Source organism: Penicillium bovifimosum (assembly GCF_028826915.1).
Source record: "Penicillium bovifimosum strain IBT 22155 chromosome Unknown utg000005l_segment0_segment0, whole genome shotgun sequence".
In the NCBI taxonomy this organism is placed as follows: Eukaryota; Fungi; Ascomycota; class Eurotiomycetes; order Eurotiales; family Aspergillaceae; genus Penicillium; species Penicillium bovifimosum.
Window position 1 is genome coordinate 4,665,890 of NW_026622714.1, and position 19,980 is coordinate 4,685,869.

Below are 19,980 nucleotides of genomic sequence, written 5' to 3' on the forward strand. Positions count from 1 at the left end.
TACCGTGTGTACCAACAGTGTCAAATGTCAATGACAAAATCGGACTTGAAAGCTGCCTACAACGTCGTGTTGGAAAGCTTGATGGTCGGAAGTGGCCAGCCCTATGAAAACCATCTAGTCCGAATCAGACCGATAGGGACATTCTTACAGTGTTTGGGAGCCAGCATAAGCCATTCCAGGTTTGAAGTGAGCCCATTCAAGTCAGATTAATGCAAGTTTGCAATCGGTTTGGCCTACATCGCCCAATAGTCCAATACTGTCCACAAGAATTGATGCATCATGCGGGATGTGACCTTGCATCTGAGGCGAGGTCTCTTGGTTTCACAATGATGGACCAAATCAGAATGCGCGTCTTGCTTTGTTGGCATCTTTATAAACGAAGCCAATGTTCGTCTTGACTCAAATTTTGCTTTTATTCCAAAGGTCCGGTGAAAAACTATCAGACTCTCCAGTATGGCCACTTTGAACGACCCCATCGAGACTCGGCTGTTCATTAACGGCGAGGTATGGGGCACCTGCATCCCTTATGATACATACACTACACAATTCCCGCTTAATTCCTCGTTCTAATCTTCCTAGTTCCGGTCATCGTCTGCTAGTAAAACGTTCGGGGTTGTGTGTCCATACACCAAAGAGATAGTTGCTCAAGGCATGTGTACTTCCATCGGAAATCAGCGCACTGCTGACACTTCCTCCGCCATAAAGTCGAAGAAGCAGATAGTAAAGACGTCAATGATGCCGTTGCTGCTGCCCACGCAGCCTCTCCAGCCTGGCGAGACCTAGGCACCGACAAGCGTGGCGGATACATGCGCAGATTATCCCAGCTCATACTGGAATCGAACAACGAGCTGGCAAAGCTTGAGACACTCTCTACCGGCCGACCAATTTCACAGTTCTTCGATGCTGGTATAGCAGCCGAGTATTTCGCCCACTTCGCTGGTGCTGGTTGGAGCGCGCAGGGAACGGCTAGTCTCAACACGCCGGACCACCTTAACTTGACTGTCAAGCAGCCATACGGCGTAGTAGCGCTTATTATCCCATGGAACTTTCCGCTCATCATGTTTGCCGGGAAGATGGCACCAGCGTTGGCAGCGGGCAACACAGTTGTGCTGAAAAGCAGCGAGAAGGCGCCCTTGACGGTCTGTACGATGACTTCCGTGTGACTCAGTGGCAATTTGAACTAACCAATGCCATAGTCCCTCTATGTAGCAAAATTAATTGAGAAAGCGGGATTCCCACCCGGAGTTGTCAATATCATCTCTGGCTTCGGTGACCCTGCTGGTGCGGCGCTGGCTTCGCACATGACCGTGCGCTGTATCAGTTTCACCGGCTCCTCCGCAACAGGCCAGAAGATCCAAACAGCTGCTGCAAAGTCGAATTTGAAGCACGTACACATGGAGCTGGGCGGGAAATCTCCGGCCATAATCTTTGAAGACGCGGATCTGGAGGATGCCGCTGCGCAGACTCAATTCAGTATTCGGTTCAACAGCGGACAAGTGTGCTCAGCAAACTCTCGGATTTATGTGCATGAATCGGTAGCTGAACAGTTCATCAGCATGTTTCGTGTGAATTTCACTGCTGTTCGCTTGGGTGATCCCCTCGACCCTGCTACCTCGCATGGTCCGCAGATCGATGTACTACAGTACCACCGGATCAAGGAGTACCTTGCTATAGGGGAAAAGGATGGCACACTCACTCTAGGCGGGGATGCAAATAACGGGTTCTTCGTGCGACCGACTATCTTCGAGGGCGTTGCCGAAGACTCTCGGCTGATGCGCGAGGAGGTCTTTGGTCCTGTTGTTGTGATCAACACCTTTTCCACCGAAGCTGAAGCAATCGAGAAAGCGAATAACTCGGATTTCGGCTTGTTTGCTGCTGTTTTCACGAAGGCCCTTGATCGTGCCATTCGTCTGGCCAAGGCGTTGGATGCGGGCACTGTCGGGGTGAACTGCACCAGCCCTGCTAATGCGAAAGACGCCTCCTATGGTGGCATGAAGATGAGCGGGAATGGCCGAGAGGGGCTCCTTTGTAGTCTCGACAGCTTTCTCGAGACCAAAAGTATCCTGATCAAGACAGCACGTCTGTGATATGTGAGCTCGCGGCAATGGCTAGATTGGCGAGGACTATTTGGTTTGCATGGATGATGGAGGATTATGACGACTGGCACGGCAGATTCATGCGCAGGTAGCTAGCTCTGCCAATTGAGTATGCCCAATTACGTTACTGGCCTGACCATAGGTATCGGTCGATTATGACAATGTATACCGGCGAACTGTCGACTTTGATTCTGCTTTTACGAGGTCCAGAAGTTTTCCGGAGCTCGTTCCCCTTTAGAACAGCGATTAAAGATCTGCGTCCTAAGCAGAACGTCTTTGAATCGGAACTGGAATGCTCCATGAAATCAGTTTGGTTAGAAGCTATGGATTAGAATATTGATTTTTAGAGTAGGCGTGTCTTTGGCTTCAAGGTCTCTGAATATGATTCGAGTCCTTTTTCCCTACTTGCTCAGGCTGTAAAGAATCACATGATGGATGCCACCCATACCAGCTGAGAACACCGGGAAAAAGCCTTAAACTACCAAATCAAAAGATGCAGGCCGCGAAGGCCAGCAGAACTCCGAGAACCGCCGTGGGGACGGAAGCCGTGGCAGTCACACCGGTATTCCCGTGGCCATCATCTTTCTTGGTCGAGTTTGTCTTGGTCTCAGTATCATTGAGCCGCCTGGCAGTGACCTTGTCATTGTAGTGATATTTGGCGCTCCAAGGGTACGGCTTGGTGTCGTATGTCGCACTTAGATTGCCATAGGTCTTCTTGACGATATCCAAGATACCGTGACCACCAGAGCACTTCTCATTGCTATCGGTGATGGGCACCGGCCACTCGGGAATGAAAGTGGAGGTGTTTCCAGTTTCCTTGTCACCAATTGACATGGGCCCGGGGTAAGTCTGATTCAAGGTCAAATGGGTCTTGTCGACCTCGTAGTTGATGTAACCAGTCTTATTGGCAACGATCTCGAAGAGGTTGGCGCCACAATCCCAGCGGCCCAGGGAAGGAAGACCCCAGTTGGCCGAGACACTAGCAATGCTAGAGTAGTGGGTGTAGAATGTGTCATCCTTTGTACCCCTGAGGTGCTCAGGAACGGCGCCGCCAACCAGAACACTGAACACACGGTTGCCCTTAGTGTAGGTATCATCTTCATCGAACGTCAACAGAAGAAGAGTGTCATTGAAAAAATATTCGTCCTGGAGCAGCTTGGAGACCCATTTGCGCTCCCACTTGGCACCGAAGGTAATGTTGGTATCATGCGCATCGTTGGTCATGTTGGGAGTGATGAACGCCCACTGGGGAAGTTTCTTGTCTTCAAGATCACGTTCGAAGTCCTCGAAGCTTTTGATAGAACGTGCACGACTGTTGTTAGCCACAACTGAGTTGTAAAGCACCATAGGGTTGTGCTTTCTGACGTAGTCAGGGCGATAGGTTGCTTGGTTCGAGTAGTTGAACCCTTGGAAGCCGGCATGGGGAATGTGCTCCTGGTACTCAGCCCACGAGATGCCCTTGGTGTCCAGCAAATCAGCAACCGTAGAGATATTTGCGGGAATTTGCTTGAAGTCATCATTATCCATGCCAAAAGTGTCACCACCGGCGGCGGCGCAGTAGTTTGGCTCAGAAGGGTGAGTGACCGCGTAAAAATTCGTCCTAAAAGAGACTCAGCATTGAATGGTCTCAACTTGGAATGTTAATTGGGAACTCACAGCAAGATGCCCTGGGAAGCGAGCCACTGCATATTGGTATCTGCGGCGCTGTCTTCATAATCCTATGAGCAATAATGAATCAAGGTGTCTCGGTTATGTTATGTTTTGAAGGTGGGCATACAATGTTCTCCAGCCAGACTTGATAGAACCGATCAAAAGCCAACCCCTTGACGTTTGAAGTAGTAACCTCTGGCTTAATAGTGGCGGCAGCGGCGTGAATGTCTGCGAGAGCGGGCTCGGATGTGGTAGCTGTTTGGGCCACGACCAGAGCAGCCGCTCCCATCAGAATCACGAGACTGATCTTCATTTTGATGAATGGAAGACACTGCGCCAATGATGAAATTGATGAGAAGTCTAGAGGAGATAGAGGATGATGAGGAGGGTGATATTAAGAAAGGAAGAGGAATGTCACCTAGAGGAAGTGTGTACTTAAAGAACCCTACACGTGCGTCTTACATCGTAGACTCAGATGGATCATGAGGTGTGGGCGACAAGGGTGTATGTACCTGAGCAGTACCTGGGGGATCTATAACATTGGCAGCTTTGCTCAAGTCTTGCGCTGGTATCTGATGTTTTGAAGCTGAGGTCGAGGAATGAACGTTGTACACATGGAGCAATGGGGCCCTCTGATTGGCTGAATGAGCTTTACCGGAATTCTGACACGTGCCAAGCCCAGGGCCAAAGCTTAACTAGTCCATGGGCCAGCAGCTCTAGTCTTCCCAATGGACCCAATCGCGCATGTACGGCGGAGTATTCTCCGTACTTGAACGGAGTAACTACTACTACTCATGTGCAACTGCAACCTAGATTTTCGGTACACACGTGGATCAATGGGATAATGAATAATCCGCAGGTACATAGAAGACAAATAAACTTTCGATTATCGTACAAGGTCGTCAAATATCATTTTCGATGTACACATTTACCGGGTGATTCCATGCTGCATCATATCTTGAACGTTCAGGGTGTCCTGATCGCCAGGGCGGCGTTGACTTTCGATCGCGGCCTTTTCTTCAGGACCGCCTTCGCCCTGGAAGTGTGTAGCCCTCGGGAGTCTATAAAGAGCCACAATGTTAATGATATGAACTTATGATTTTACGCGGCGCGGAAACTGAAGTCTTACCTGTCTCGATCATCACGAGTGCCACCCTCATCTTCGGGAATTACACGGTGATCACTGCCAGAGGCTGTCGACCCAGGACCGTACTTGACGCCCGTGGACTGAGGGAATCGCTGGTCGACCATCTCATCGACACCGGATTCGAGGGCTAGAATGCATATTAGTAAATGATCAATCAAGGCTGGAATATGAGCAACGTACTCGAGTCACTTTTCTTGCCGAGGCCCTGCTTGGCCTGGTAGGTGTTGAGGTCTTTCTCGGCGTTGAAAGCAACATTCTTCAATTCTTCGGTGGTAGGCATGTTGGCTGGGTGATTGATTTGAGGATTTCGGTGAATAGGGAACAGTTTAGATGAAAGATTTATGTTAATGATCTATTGAACTGCGCTTTATATAACTCTGAAGCCCCCGGCAGGGTAGGAATGTAGTTGCATCATAATACATCATAGGTATGTCAGAAGTGCGGAGGAAGATGGAAGCTGGTTCAGCAAACAATATCAATAATTGACTCTTTCCCACTTCATGACAGGTTGTCGATCCAGGAAAACGGGTTGGTTGACGACTGACTTCATCGTCTCCACTGAGGGGAACCTTCGGGATCTCGGGAGCCCTAACACGAGCTCCAAACCGGGGCAAAACTTAGGGTTCAGCCCTAGGGTATGGCGGGACTGGAATATGATTCATCCGAAGGCGGGGAGTTCATGATGGAGCAGCTACGCGGACAAGACATGTCTGATTATCGGTGAATCAATGCTCTAGTCCACGTGCGCTGAGTCTCTTGTTCCATAGCTGTAGAGCCATTGGGGCCATCGAATGTCTGACTTCGCATCTCACTTCACCATATTCGGAAGATTGCAGGTCAATATCTCTGACACGCATCGATCGAGTACTGTTATTCGCCATGGCTTTTGCCATCGAAGTACAGGGCGAGGCTAACCCCCTCAGTGCCCAAAATGTGCTTAATACCCTGGTGCAAGCAGCAAGCTCATCTCAGCAGCAAGTTCGATCGGGTACTGAGCAGCTTCAAAAGTGGGAGAAACAGGGAATGTACTACTCTTTTCTACAGGTATTAGTCGCCATGTTCTGTTATTGATGCTTCCGGTTAATGACACTCTCTCCAACCACACAGGGAGTCTTTCTTGATCATACCGTACCGAACGAAGTCCGTTACCTTGCAATTATTCAACTAAAGAATGGCATCGACAAATACTGGAGGAAGACGGCAGCACAGTATGTTATCAGACTCACGTCGGCGCAGAAGGTCATGCTGACGCTGGCGACAGTGCGATCAAGCCAGAAGAAAAGCAGCATATTAAGACGAAGGCTCTAGAGGCAGGAATCATTGAGCCCGCGCCGCTGCTGGCTCTCCATAACTCGTTGATGATTGCAAAAATTATGAGATACGAGTTTCCTCATGACTGGTATGGCAAGGTGCTAATCTCTGTTCCTTTCCTGTGCTAACTTCATAAAGGCCTGATGCGATCCCATATATCATATCTTCACTCCGATACTCCGTTCAACCTGACGCAAATCCCCTTCAGCTTTCTCGAACTCTCCTCATCTTGCTTCAAATCATCAAGGAACTATCCACAGCACGAATCCAACGAACGCGACACAATTTGCAGTCAGTATCGCCTGAGATATTTCAGCTACTGGCAAACATATATCTGGAAAAGTTCAATGAATGGGGAAAAATACTGGAGGAGGGTGGTGCCGACGCAGGACAATTGCTGGAGACGGTCGAATTGAGCTTAGTTTCTCTCAAGGTTCTAAGGCGCTTGATTATTGCTGGCTTTGAGCACCCGAGTCGCAGCCGGGAAGTCCAAGATTTCTGGGTGCTGACCCATTTGCACTTCAGCAAGTTCCACTCCCTTGTTGATGGGCCCATGAACCTTCCAGAGGCAATCCACAAGGGTATTGAGAAGCACCTACTGCAGCTGTCTAAGTTGCATGTCGAAATGGCCAAAGTACACCCCGCATCCTTCGCTTTGCTGCCAGAGAGTATTGCTCTTGTCCAGTCGTATTGGTCATTAGTGGTCGCACTCGGCGATAAATATGGCAGCCTCGGCACTGGTGATGGAGATGAAGGGAAATCTTTGACCGAGAAGACTGGCCTTCGTGCCTTGCTTTTGATTCGAGCCTGCACCAAAATGGCATTCAATCCTGCTCAAACTTTCAAATACCAGACCCCGGAGGACAAAGAGGAGCGGAAACAATCCGTGCAGCTTGTCAAATCGCAACTCTTTACCGAAGAATTTGTGGTTCATGCCATGGAGCTACTTGTCACGAAATTCTTCAGATTCCGCAAGATTGACTTTCAAGATTGGGAAGAAGAGCCAGAGGACTGGGAAAAGCGCGAGGAAGAGAACACTGAAGCTTGGGAGTTTTCAATTCGCTCATGCTCGGAGAAGCTTTTCCTTGACCTCGTGATTCATTTCAAAGATCTGTTGATCCCACGACTTCTGACTGTATTCTATACTTTTGCCAGTGAGTTGACTTATGATGAAGATATGGGCGCAGTTCTAACCTTGCACTCTAGGCACCGACAACCACGATGTGCTTTTGAAAGACTCACTCTACTCTGCCATTGGCTTGGCTGCAGCAAGCCTTGAACAGCACTTAGACTTCAATGCATTCTTAGAACACACTATCGTTCCCGAAGTCCAGTCCCAGGAACATGAGTACAAGCTGCTGAGACGGAGATTTGCCCTCATGCTTGGTCAATGGGTCCCAGTCAAGGGAGGCGAACTGAACATGAATGCAATCTACCAGATTTTCCAGCACTTGCTCGGCAAGAACGACCCTTTGAACGACATGGTCGTCCGCATCACTGCTGGGCGGCAGCTACGGAGTGTACTTGACTCGTACGAATTCAAACCCGAGACATTTATCTCATTTGCGCCTCCCATATTGGAGAACCTCATGTCTCTTGTTCAGGAAGTCGAATCATCTGAGACCAAGATGGGACTCTTGGAGACGGTCCGCATGGTAGTGGTCAAGATGGAAGATCATGTAAGTACTTTTATCTTTTTATTGGCGAGCGGCGTGATTGACGACAAGAAGATCACCCCTTTCTCCGACAACATCATTTCTTTACTCCCACCCCTGTGGGAAAGTTCAGGGGAAGAACATTTGATGAAACAGGCTATCCTGACTCTGCTGTCCTCCTTGATTCAGTCGTTACGACATGAATCGGTGAGATATCATTCTCTCATCCTTCCACTGATTCAAAGCTCGGTTGAACCTGGCTCGGTAAGCTCCGCCCGAAGGCTGTCATGTTTCGACTAATCCTAAACCTCGACCATAGGAATCTATTGTGTATCTTCTAGATGAAGCACTGGATCTCTGGCACGCTATCATCCAAGCCACGCCGTCCCCTGCCTCACCGGATATCATATCACTCCTTCCGTCTTTATTCCCAATCTTGGAAGCAGCAACCGACAGCACCCCGCAGGCTATTCAGATTCTCGAATCATATGTTTTCCTTGCACCGCAAGAAGTCCTTGGTGATCGCTTCCGCTTGCAAATACTCGTCATCCTTGAATCTCTACTCAAATCCACCACCAAACAACGTCTAGGCGTTATACCTCGTCTTGTTGATTTGATGCTCCGCGGCGCCGAGACAGTTGACGGCGGTAGCGAGGCAACTTACCGCGTCATCTCCCAATCCCTTCTGGAGAGCTCATTCCTTGCCTCTCTGCTAGAGGGTCTCTATTCCGCGCATGAAGCTAGTCAGACGTCCGGTCCACACAAGAAGACTTCACCCGTGGTTGGTGTCGTTGAGAGTGATTATTATTCAGTGCTGGCCCGCCTTGCGATGGCCAGTCCTACGATTTTCGCCTCATCGGTTGCTGCCGCGACTAACTCATCCGAGGAGCAAGCTTTGACATGGATCTTGACTGAATGGTTCTCGCACTACGATAATATTGGCAGCATCAATCAAAAGAAACTCCACGCGCTGGCACTCACCCAGCTCCTTGGCCTACCAGGAACGCCACTCGATCCGTCCTTGCCGCCTTCCCCTCCTGCTTACATCCTTGCGCATCTGCAATCATATCTGAGCATGTGGACAGATCTGATCACCGAGCTGGCTGACGGAGGCACCGACCCTAACGCCGACTACCTTGTCTGCTGGAACGCACCCGCAGAGTCAGCAACCGCGGTGCCAGAGAGCACCGAGGTTGAATCGCCTGAGGTTGTTCGTCGCCGTGACTGGCAGTCCGGAGATGCAATCCACCGCTACACAATCCGAGACTTCGTACGTCATCGCCTGCAAGAAGTGATCGTTACTTGCGGTGGCGCGCAGCGTTTCCAGGACGAGTGGTTGGTCAATGTTGACACCGAAGTAGTCTCGGCGTTCGGAGCTCTCGGATTGCTCTGAGTACCTTTTACATTTGGCACTAAACACTTGTATCACAGTTCCTACTTGCATTGCTCACATATCATTCATTGGTCTTGTGTGTCACCCATCTCCCAATTCGCATGACCACCAGGTCCATATTCACTCGATCCTTTGTACTCGGTATTCTAGCTACATACCCCAATCCATGAGAACATATGTTACAATTCGTTTCATCATTGCGTCGTCGTCTTCGTAGTCGTATACCTATCTTCAGCGGAGAGTGATATCTATAGGTATCAATACTTGAATCCTGAAAATACAGGACAGGAACGTATGGAGTGTATGAGAACACTCAAAAATCAAAATCCAACGTACTCCAAACTCCATGAACCAACCCCCTTACCCTTCATCCAACATAACCAACGATCCTCCCTCCAAACGTCGCAAACACAGCAGAAAAGAATACCAGAACGCCGAACGCCACCTCATAGACATTGTCACATTGTAGATGTTGTACACCGTCTACGGTGTACCCAAGGCTGATGACTCGACGGAAGATGTCTCGACAGACGGGCGACTTGATCTTGAGGTCCGTGATAGTGCTCTGGATATCCAATTTCGACATCTCAGTCGTATAGCATTCTTCGAGGTTGTCGGTGGTGTTGGTCTGCATTTCGTCCATGCCCAAATCCCGGAAGTCATGACTTCCACTCAAGCGGTCGACAATATCGTTCCGCATCTCGGCCATGTTCAACGTCTGGGTTGCATGGCTTTCTTTCAAGCAGGCCGTGAGACTGTTTCGCATCTCGGCCATGTTCAATGCCGGGGCTTGACCTTCTTCCAAGCGGGCGATGCCGTTCTGAATCTCCTCCATCCTCAACGACTGAGTTTTTTGGCCCTTCTCGAGGCGGTCCGTGGCAGCTCTGTGCAAGCACAACCGTCTTAGTATGAAGCTCAACAACAAGCGTAGACCAAAGAGAAGGGTGGTAACTCACAGATTACGTGTTTCCACCTCCAGCGTGATCACATTCACGTAGGAGCGGAGTCTTCCCTCGTGCCTGCTGAGTGAACCATTTATCCTCAGCTGGAACACAAATCGGTTCCAGGATGTTTTAATCATCTTCTTGAGGGTTTTCCTGAAGGCATGGGGACCCGGTTCGAACGGTGGCCATTGAGCGGCGGGTCGGTAGTCTCTGGTATCTTTCTCGAGTTCTTTGAGTGTGTTCATGCAGCTGCTGATCGTGAAGCTGAGGGTCTTGTCGGCCTCACTGCGAGGGCCCTCGTTCACGGCGTCCTTCAATACGCCTTGTAGATTGGTGAGAGCTGATTTCAAACCACGCAAAACAATGTCGAGATCTCGTAGAGCCTTTGGAGCTTCTGTGCAGCTGCCATAGCAAACTTCTAGTAGCTCTGCGATGAGCTTGAAACAGGAGAGAATGTCTCCGACGCCCACACCAACTGTCTCCTTCATGATGCCCATGGTTGGAATAAAGCAAGCTTTAATATCAAACACGCGATTGGATGAATAGAGCAATAGAATCAATAGAGAGGTGGTACTGTAGTAGAACTTTGATAGATGTTTCTGAAGAATCAGGACAAAAGCGAGGCAAAAGTGCAGTGCTTTTATACTGCTTTCGAACCAAGATTCACACATTGCTGGCCCCTCCCAACAGGAGTCCATTTGGGCATCATGGAGTTTCAGTCGAAGGTAACCGCAGCCTTTCGCAATGTCCATCGGGGGACTGTTCGCTGGATAGATCCAATAGAAACCCCAGAATCTATTCGAAAGCTATATCAAAAGATTGTATAGCGAGGGATGTTATCACTGGTCCGCTGGACAGCAAAGCAATACTGACAGAATGACCATTGAAACCCATATTAGGGCAATATCAAAGCATTGTATAGCGATGGTTTATCACAGATCAAGTAGGCAGCAAAGCATTTCTGACAGGAGTGCATTGAAACCAACATATAAGAGTCGTCGTGATTTGCCCGCGATGCCTTCAGTCAGGCTTGAACTCCTTATACCCCGTGGCTGTGTATGATACCCCCTGTTCCTGATGACCCTGCTTCTGGTGAATCGTCAGACTGGTAGTCAAGAAAAGAGGACCCTACTGGCTACCGTGAAGAAGTGCATCGTCCCGTGACGTACGCCCTAAACAATTGGAACAGATGGGACAGTGTGGCTTGAGGATCGACGGAATCTCTTGGACCAGAACGTCCAGAGAATGTCTGGACGTCTAGGCGGCCGAGCCATGTGTGGATGAGCTTTGCCGTTGCTGAATGTGGCTGGGGCAGGCCCACTCTACATGTTTCACTACGATTTGTGGCTTTGCTTTTGATGATCTGATCCTATGTATTTCTCTAAGCGATGGAATACTCGTGTCTTCCGTACAGGTATAGTCTCTGATAATGTGGCCAATTCACCCTCAATACAGACGGCAGCCCTTTCAAAGGGTGCTCAATTCCATCAAATTCGTCTACTTTAAGAATGGGATCTGGGGTTGCACGTTTAGCGACTTTCTTGAGGCCGGGGGCGTGCAGATCGTGTGCTGACTAAATACATAGAAGCGCTTCCGGGACTCTGATCATTCTGCTCCGAAGTGGCAGTCAATTTGGGGAAACTGGCATATGTCGTGTCATAAGTACAGGGCGGCAAGGCAGACCAGATGATCCGATATCGAGGCTGTTGAAGATTGCAAGGCAGAGTGCCATTCTGACCTAGATAGGTAGTAGACGACACTTGAAGGGACTCGTAAGGTAGCGGTGACTTTCATCTGCTCGTTCCAATCGAGTTACTCATGAGTCATGAACATTGATGATAGAAGCCAGAAGACAAAGAAGGCGAAAGATCCGAAAATAGAGTCTTACCGGTTCGAGACACGGATGAACACAGACCCATCGTTCAAGTACCTCTCTCAGCTCTGTATGTCGGGCCACAGTGTGGGGGGCACGGATATAGCAGTGTAGCTTCTCTAGGAGCTGTCAAGGTAGTGTAAACATGAATTTAGAAGGAAAAGTTCCGATTTCTAGGGATCTACAGACTATCTTTTGCTTCTACGGCGGGTTCCTGCTTGAGTTCTCGAGCTCAAAGGGGGGAGATGACAAAAGGACCAGAAGAGAGGGGAAACAGCAGGAGATTGCTAGTTCTTTGTGCTAGAGAAGAATCGAAACATGGCATACACAGCCGCTCCACGACTACGAACGTTATATCATGCATACGCATTGACCCACCAATTTGATACATTCCTGTCATATCATAGGTTGTTATTGAATAAGGGGCGTCGATATTGAAGCCTTATGACCCGACATTGGCAGGGATCCCGCCTTTGGAGCAGGGGTCAGCGACTCGGCGCCATGGGCGGCAGCAAAGAAAATACAGGGCTGCACCATGCAGGGTGCGCGGGAACCCGCCTCTCCTTCAGACATGATGAGAATATTCAAGTAGTTCATGCGAGAGCTTCGACACTAGGCGGGTCATTGCAGATTGCTTTACTCCGTAGAATTCCCACTTTTAATCCCCTTAAGTCCCCTTTGATCCCTATTTCTATTCCGACTGTCTTTCGTTTCCTCGGTCATGTCTCCCGGCTCAACCTCTTGGGCTACCGAGCTGATTTCTTGAAAAAATGTGATAGCCAAACCGCCGGTTGTTTCCACCGAACTCGATGGGATGAGCTCTGTCGAATTGCTTCGGGTCTTACTCATTTGGAGTGCGTTGCCTTAGACCAGATTGCAAATGGACTCAATAATATTGTCCGTGTGCTGAAATTTTCCGACGAGACTCGCTGGGCAGCCCCAGTTGCCAGCTGCCCAGTCATATGTCCGATTCACCGACCTGAGCCAATCCATCCCCAGGATTGCATCGTAGACAGTCATGTCCACGGCTTCGCATATCATAGTCATGACCTTGCGGGTACCATTGCGATCTGCAAGCCTAAGCTGTACATCTCGGCTTCCATATGAAGGGATCTTGCGCCCATCCACAGCCTCCACGAGGCGGGTGCTCACCGCATGCATATCTTCCAGGTTCTCTTTTGCCCATCTCTGGCTCACGAAGCTCTGGGTTGCGCCACTGTCTATCAACGTCCTGGCAACCCCCGTCGAGGCGCCAGATTTGACATCCGAGATCAGTGCATTGCAGGCAAGCGCTTGGTGCACTCCCTTGTGTTCTTGTCCAAGAACCATACCTAACACTGCGGGAGCCTGCAGTGTGGGGTCGTCTATTTTTTTGACGACTCTGCAGTCGCAGCGCTCGCTGCGGCCTTCTTGCGACACACTCTCGCAATGTGGCCTTGCTTTTGGCAGAAGTGGCAGGTCCTGCTCTCACCATCTCGGCCTCGCTTAGACCCGGTGGTAGCTCCCTGACTTTGCTCGGCGTCTCCAGCCGTATCGTCCTGTTGACCTCGCCCTCGGAAGGGTCTTTTGTTGGGTCTCGTCGTGCCCCCGGTGCCTGTCGACTTCTGAAAGTCTTTCAGGGCAGACACCCGTGCTGGCATTGCCTTCTCAATCTGGCTGTAGAAGGCGACCCACTCGTCCCACTTCTCTGTAGAGGGAGCGTTGAATCTTCTCGCCTCGTCATATACTTCCTTGAGCACACCTGTTGCCAAGCGCTGGATCCTCGTTGCTGGATCTGGCGTCCTCTTCAACCGGTTGTAGATACCGGTGAGCTTGATGGCGTACTGGTGTACGTCCTGCTGCTTGGTCTGTTTCGTCGACCACCAGGCGCGCTCGGCCTCTCGCTGCATCTCAACGGGATCGGGGACCTGAGATAGGGCCCACGCTTCGAACACCGACCAGGTGATATCCATGTCCCGGTTGTTCTTGATGTACTCCATCCACATCATATTGACCTTGGGCGATAGGAATTCGGTGACGCGGCTCACCTTGCGCGCGTCATTGTGGAACCATTCGCTATTCCTCAACCAAAAGGCCTCTTGCATGGACTTGAAGAGGTCGTATTCGCCCGAGCTCTCGGCCCTGAACGTCACCATGTTGTCGGGCGTGCGAGGTTCTCGCATGTTCTGTGGATTCGCTGAGACCAGCGCGCTTCCCTGCGACACCACCGAAGCCGCGGGTGTCACGCGAACAGCCCCGTGTGGCTGATAACTAGCTAGGCTAGCGGTGTCACCTGGCGAATCACGATGGGTGGCGGCCTCTTGAGATTCCGCTTGCATGATTGCTATGTCGCGCTCCGCCTGGCGTAACTTTTCCATGAGTCTCGCTTTTTTCTCGATAGCGGCAACGCGCTTCTGGAGGGCTTCGATCTCGAGACCATCTGGATCTGGGTCTTCCGTTGTGGGGACTTGCGGGGTCCTCCCATGGGGGTTTATCCTCCGGCAGGGCCTGGAGGGGATTCGGGTTTTCGTCGGCAGCTGCGGCCCGGGGTGGGTTACCCCTGAGGCGGGAGCTGCTGCGTGGGTTCGTAGACATCGCGGATTTCAGCGGTCCAGTTCAATTTGAAGGGTAGCGATTAGAATGTTAGGACCGGCGTACTGGCGGGTCCAAATGAGGGGTTTAGAACTAGAGTGAAGAAATCCTAAGGGGTATTCCTGTATTCAGACTAATCGCTAAGGAGTCGAAGTCTGACGGGCAGTCTCTGTTGTGGAGAGCCCAAGCCGAGTCACGTGGCCTGGTCAAGCCTGACCGCCACGTGGCTTGGCAGAATCCAGGTCCCAAGTCCTCTGTGCGGCACTCGTGGGTAGAGGGACGTAACAGCTTTCATAGTTGAATTAATCGAAAGCTTTGTGGAAACTGGAAAGTACTGCGTACACTGACGGTACACACTTATTACAGTAAGCACATGGGGCCGCCTCCGGAGAGGCTGAGTATCGAGATGCCACACCTCTGAGGCTCGTGAGTCGTGGGATTCTCTCTCTCGCGTGGGCCGTGGCAGGAAAATAATACATACGGACATTCACGTGACACACGTGATCATCGTTAGTAAGCGTCAGTGCTCACCTAAGCCTCAGGGTCAATGCCAAGCTTTTGTGCCTGAGTGCCTGGTTTTGTGGTCTTTGCGTCGGGTTTCGGAAGTTCGGAGGTTCGGGATTTGCCATGTGAGATGAAACGTGCAGAAACACATGGGCATATCGAGATGAGTGACAAGTACTTAGTCCTGCGAACAGCAATTGAGATATCAACAAGACGATATGCTTGAATGAAGATCTTCCTAGACTCTCAATTCCTGCTCAAAGTATAGTAGATCAGAGATCTGATGGTTCTTTAAATGTTCGGCTCTAGACCGTAGGTTACAGTAGCTCCACCTAGGTCCCGCTCCCCCCGAAATTTTCACGTCGGGGTCTCGAGGAGCCCAATGTGGCAATGAGGCCCAGGGACTAGCTGACTGCCAATGGGAATCTATGAATGACTCGCAAGGTTTGATTGCTAAGAGGTACATAAAACCCCTCTTATAAATTCAATCATCTCATCCGGATTCTACTCCAGATTCCCAACTTCCTTACTCCTAGAAAATCATCTTTAACACATTTGTGGGATCAATCAGCTGCGCTTTTCCCATAGAATGTCCACCAATGTCGGGTTTACAAGCTGCAACACTGGCGACCCTGCATCTGATGTCATGAACATCCACAGCGCCGCAGCCCCGAGCACCACATCCTTTGACGAGAAAAGTCCTCCCCATGTGGACGAGAAGTTTGACAGAGAGGCCGCACCAGAGCCGCCAGAGGATGCGTACCGAGTAGCATCTACAGTGGCGCCATCTCAGAGGTCAATCCGAAGAGACCCTATGAGTCGGGTGACGACAGACGCCGAGGGGAACACCTATCCGGAGGGTGGTCTCGAAGCCTGGTTGGTAGTGCTGGGCAGCTTCCTCGGTCTTTTCGGATCCCTGGGACTGGTCAACACGATTGGTACTTTCCAGGCATACCTCCAAACCCACCAACTGAAAGAGCACAGCTCAGGAACCAATGGCTGGATCTTTGGGATGTTCGCTTTCCTCACTTTCTTCTGCGGAGTGCAAGTCGGTCCCATCTTCGACGCTCGGGGCCCGCGCCTTCTGGTCTTCATCGGTTCCGTGTTTGAAATGGCCATGATCATTCTTCTCGGTTTCTGCACTCAATACTGGCATTTTATGCTGGTCATCGGTGTCCTGGGTGGAGTAGGAGCTTCTCTTATCTTCACTCCCGCCATCTCCGCGATTGGCCATTACTTCTACGAGAAACGTGGTTTGGCAACTGGCATTGCTGCCACCGGTGGATCCGTCGGGGGCATCGTTTTCCCTCTCATCCTAGAAGATCTCTTCCCCAAGATCGGCTGGGCCTGGGCCACCCGGGTTGTTGCGTTGATCTGTCTGATTGTACTATCGATTGCAAACCTTCTGATCAAGTCCCGACTCCCGCAGAAGCCCTTCTCCAAGGAAAATGTGCTCCCCGACTTCCGAATTTTCCGAGACCCGCGATTCGCACTCACAACTGCCAGCGTCTTCTTCATTGAGTGGGGTCTCTTCGTGCCAATCAGTTACATCTCATCATACGCCCTCGATCAAGGCTTCTCATCCAAGTTCTCGTATCAAATCATCGCCATCTTGAATGCCGGCTCATTCTTCGGACGAGGGCTGCCCGGTTTCTTTTCCGATTATCTTGGTCGTTTTAACACTTTGATTGCGACGGTCGCGCTCTGCTTGCTTTGCAATGCCTGTCTGTGGCTTCCTGCCGGGAACAGCAAGGCCTTGCTTATCGTTTATTCTGCACTGTTTGGTTTCGCAAGCGGCAGCAATATCAGCTTGACACCCGTCTGTGTCGGCCAACTCTGCAAAACCGAGAATTATGGTCGCTACTATGCAACTGCCTACACTATAGTGAGCTTCGGGTGAGTCTCCTTTTTTTAGTCTGATGTCACTGGGTCAATAGCTCACATTTTCTCGCCACCAGCACCCTCACCGGTATCCCTATTGCAGGAGAGATTTTGGCGCGCTGCAATGGTTCCTACTGGGGATTGATTACTTTTACCATCTGCTGCTACGGGGCTGGCCTTATCTGCTGCACCGCTGTGAAGGTCATCCAGGTTGGCTGGCGTCACCCTCTTGCGATCTACTAAGAATTTGTTTCGATGACCGGAATTGCACAGCATCCGATCTGATCACGACTTCACGATTCGAACGAAATATTATAATATACACCTAAAAGTTTTGTTTTTGCTATCATTGCATGGCTTGCATTTTCCACCATTTCCAGGCGTTTGCAGTTATCTATCAATAATGTCTATATTTATTCATGATCAAATATGTATCCGTGCCTTTTAGCTTCCCACCCCTTTTCGGTGTGGGTGCGCCACCGACCGCTCAAATCCCACAGTCACACCAAGACTCAAGATTCAGAAATGTTCATGTACCTTTTATATGGCATGGTCATATAAAAGGTACATGGAAACTTTTCAGATCTACATCGAAAGGTACACATGAATTATGTGATTAGGGCCAACCACCTTTAACATTTTCTAGTCTTTTGTTATTTGCAATCATAAATGGCAAGTATCTATTGCTATTTTTACTACCAAAAGGAAAAAAGCGAGTGGTGGGATGGATAATGTCTCTTTCTATTTTTCCCTTAAGAAAGAAGTTTCAGATGTTTATGAGAAGGAAATTCCAAAGACTATTGTACCTCTAATTTTTGACCGGAACTCTTAAATGTCTTTTGATTATATGATTTTCCCTCTTGAAAATGCATTATTAGTATATAAAATCTAGCCATTCCTAACGCATGTGGTGGTTTAAGGATGTAGTGTTGGATTTCAACCAAAGATTTTGTTTCATATCAGCCCCCATGGTTTCCAAACGGACCAAGCCGCCACTTTGATTTCGACCCGCCCTTTCAACCCGCCGCTTTTGACTTCAACACGCCACTTTGGATGAACCACTTATTTTATCAACGCACTGGCGCGGGATCAAAATAAAACAACTCCCCGTTCTCTTCCGCCACTCTCGCTGCTTCAAGCGATGCCTCGTTCTCCTGGGTTGGCACGTCTGGCAGCTTGCAACCGTACGTCTTCTGGTACTCTCTTGCAAGCCGTCTCTTTTCTGCTGCGCCTTCTTCGTCCTTCCTGGTCGCAATCGATCGATTCGCATCGCGTATGGTCAATGCACCATTGTCGCTTAGGCCTTTGATCTGCCGTCTGGTTTTAGAGCGCCACATAGGTTCTTGTGCGCCCCTAATTTGATTGACGGTCCGACGGTAGGACTGGTTATCTTCAAACGTAGCTTCCTCCTGGCGGAAGATGCGCTCGAGACCACGCTGTTGCTTTGGCGCTAGAAGCTCTGCGTGCCTTGATATCTTCGCATGATTCTTCCGAAGCGCTTCTAAGGTTTTTGGAGGCGTACTCTCAACGCTAGACGATGGAAGGTAGGCTGGTGGCGGAGACGGTGTGCGGGCGCCATAGGAACGAAGATCAGACGCATCTATATCAGGTATGTCGTCCCACCCATTAGATATCTTGTTTAGGACCTTGCTACCATCAACTGGGTAGATACCACGATCATTGAAAGAATCACGAATGACTCGCTTTTTGAAGGTGTCTCTTCGTACAGGTCCGATCACCCGTAGAAATTGCGCCTTACCCATCGGTTGACCCGCCCAAAACGACCACTCATTGTTCGCTTTCCGGAAGTGTTGTTTATAACTCAAAAAAAGGTTTGCCATCGAGCGGCTGGCAAAGATGTGTTGCGTGAGGTTCAAAGCCGATGGGTTGGATATCATTGTCGAGGCATTTTTGAATGAACTCGTGCGTCAGATGCGAGCCGTGGCCATCGGAGATCAACATGCGCTTCTCGCGGTGCGGCGAGGGACGCGATATTGACGCGCAATCTTGCTGAGATTTGGCTTTTGCTCGCGTTTGGCCGCTTCGCAGGCCTCGATCATACGAACATAGGGGGATCGGTCGGTTTCAGGCATTGTTGGTCAAAGAAACTGCTTCCAAAAGTGTGGGGAGTAGTAAAGTGTACGGAGTAGTAGTGACGGGAATTTGGGTGGGAATTCTGGAAATCTGGCGACCTAAATCATGAAACTTGGTGTGATTGTGAGATTTGAGCGGTCGGTGGCGCACCCACACCGAAAAGGGGTGGGAAGCTAAAAGGCACGGATATATCCATTAACTTCCAGCTCCACTCCCCTCCTACTTACCCGTTTCGTTCCCTTTCCCTCCCTCTCATTCGTTAACTCCTTCTGACCGCCCGTTTTTGCATTCTTTGGTACTGCACACTCAAATACTCAATCCTCGCGCTCTGCGATTCGTCCTTTCTCTTTCCCTCTTCCTCATCTTTCATTCGTCTCCGTCTTCCTCTCCGCTTACGGGTAGTTTTGCCGTCCATCCCCTAATCTTTCGTTCTTTCTTCTGCCTTTCTCTCTTTCATTCCTACTCCGTACTTCTGCCGTACTAACTATCTCTCTGTCGGACGTTAAACAATGCAACAACAACTATCTCTCTGCTCTTGCTCAAACCCTCTTCCTCTTCCTCTCCTTTTTCTTCCTTCTCTCACTCTTACCCGTGCCTTTCTCTTCTTTCCTTAGTTACTGTTTCTCACGTCTTCCTGTCTCCGTCTTCCTCTCCGCTTACGGGTAGTTACCGTCCGCACGAACGGCATTCGATGCCGCTTGGATCCTGAATGTGTGTATGTGGTTGGCATCCAAACGGCCATGAAGAGGCATTGGCGTGACACCCATGGCTTTCCGGAGCTAGCCGCAAGGGTCGTCCCCGCAATGACTTGACAGACGCGAATGGCACGAATTTGGTGAACTCATCTCCAAGGTTGCGTAC

General features: G+C 50.0%; 9 protein-coding genes across 9 annotated transcripts; 3 read left to right on the top strand and 6 right to left on the bottom strand.

Moving 5' to 3' along the window:
• Positions 1–453: 453 nt before the first annotated feature.
• On the top strand, positions 454–2,087 carry N7515_006991 (uncharacterized protein; the record flags this gene model as incomplete). Its single annotated transcript, XM_056667735.1, has 4 exons — positions 454–504; positions 580–655; positions 706–1,139; positions 1,197–2,087. The coding sequence occupies 4 exons, from the start codon at positions 454–456 to the stop codon at positions 2,085–2,087; spliced, it is 1,452 nt and encodes a 483-aa protein (XP_056521331.1).
• A 495-nt stretch (positions 2,088–2,582) lies between these two features.
• N7515_006992 (acid phosphatase PHOa) lies at positions 2,583–4,059 on the bottom strand (the record flags this gene model as incomplete). The annotated part of the gene is made up of 3 exons (XM_056667736.1): positions 2,583–3,696; positions 3,753–3,814; positions 3,874–4,059. The coding sequence occupies 3 exons, from the start codon at positions 4,057–4,059 to the stop codon at positions 2,583–2,585; spliced, it is 1,362 nt and encodes a 453-aa protein (XP_056521332.1).
• Positions 4,060–4,680: 621 nt separating this feature from the next.
• Positions 4,681–5,177, bottom strand: N7515_006993 (uncharacterized protein; the record flags this gene model as incomplete). Its single annotated transcript, XM_056667737.1, has 3 exons — positions 5,074–5,177; positions 4,876–5,020; positions 4,681–4,807 (listed from the first exon to the last, which is right to left on the bottom strand). Coding segments are annotated over exons 1-3 (372 nt in total), but the record flags the coding sequence as incomplete, so codon positions are not given.
• A 595-nt stretch (positions 5,178–5,772) lies between these two features.
• On the top strand, positions 5,773–9,252 carry N7515_006994 (putative importin 11; the record flags this gene model as incomplete). Its single annotated transcript, XM_056667738.1, has 6 exons — positions 5,773–5,937; positions 6,001–6,101; positions 6,155–6,292; positions 6,343–7,358; positions 7,411–8,123; positions 8,179–9,252. The coding sequence occupies 6 exons, from the start codon at positions 5,773–5,775 to the stop codon at positions 9,250–9,252; spliced, it is 3,207 nt and encodes a 1,068-aa protein (XP_056521334.1).
• A 367-nt stretch (positions 9,253–9,619) lies between these two features.
• Positions 9,620–10,693, bottom strand: N7515_006995 (uncharacterized protein; the record flags this gene model as incomplete). Its single annotated transcript, XM_056667739.1, has 2 exons — positions 9,620–10,136; positions 10,209–10,693. 2 exons carry the CDS (start codon positions 10,691–10,693, stop codon positions 9,620–9,622), a joined length of 1,002 nt encoding a protein of 333 aa, XP_056521335.1.
• Positions 10,694–12,933: 2,240 nt separating this feature from the next.
• N7515_006996 (retropepsin-like aspartic protease) lies at positions 12,934–13,398 on the bottom strand (the record flags this gene model as incomplete). The annotated part of the gene is made up of 1 exon (XM_056667740.1): positions 12,934–13,398. One exon carries the CDS (start codon positions 13,396–13,398, stop codon positions 12,934–12,936), a length of 465 nt encoding a protein of 154 aa, XP_056521336.1.
• Positions 13,399–13,433: 35 nt separating this feature from the next.
• N7515_006997 (uncharacterized protein) lies at positions 13,434–14,387 on the bottom strand (the record flags this gene model as incomplete). Its single annotated transcript, XM_056667741.1, has 1 exon — positions 13,434–14,387. One exon carries the CDS (start codon positions 14,385–14,387, stop codon positions 13,434–13,436), a length of 954 nt encoding a protein of 317 aa, XP_056521337.1.
• A 1,346-nt stretch (positions 14,388–15,733) lies between these two features.
• Positions 15,734–17,268, top strand: N7515_006998 (MCT family MFS transporter; the record flags this gene model as incomplete). The annotated part of the gene is made up of 2 exons (XM_056667742.1): positions 15,734–17,040; positions 17,082–17,268. 2 exons carry the CDS (start codon positions 15,734–15,736, stop codon positions 17,266–17,268), a joined length of 1,494 nt encoding a protein of 497 aa, XP_056521338.1.
• An 827-nt stretch (positions 17,269–18,095) lies between these two features.
• On the bottom strand, positions 18,096–18,923 carry N7515_006999 (transposase; the record flags this gene model as incomplete). The annotated part of the gene is made up of 1 exon (XM_056667743.1): positions 18,096–18,923. The coding sequence occupies one exon, from the start codon at positions 18,921–18,923 to the stop codon at positions 18,096–18,098; it is 828 nt and encodes a 275-aa protein (XP_056521339.1).
• Between the last annotated feature and the right edge of the window lie 1,057 nt (positions 18,924–19,980).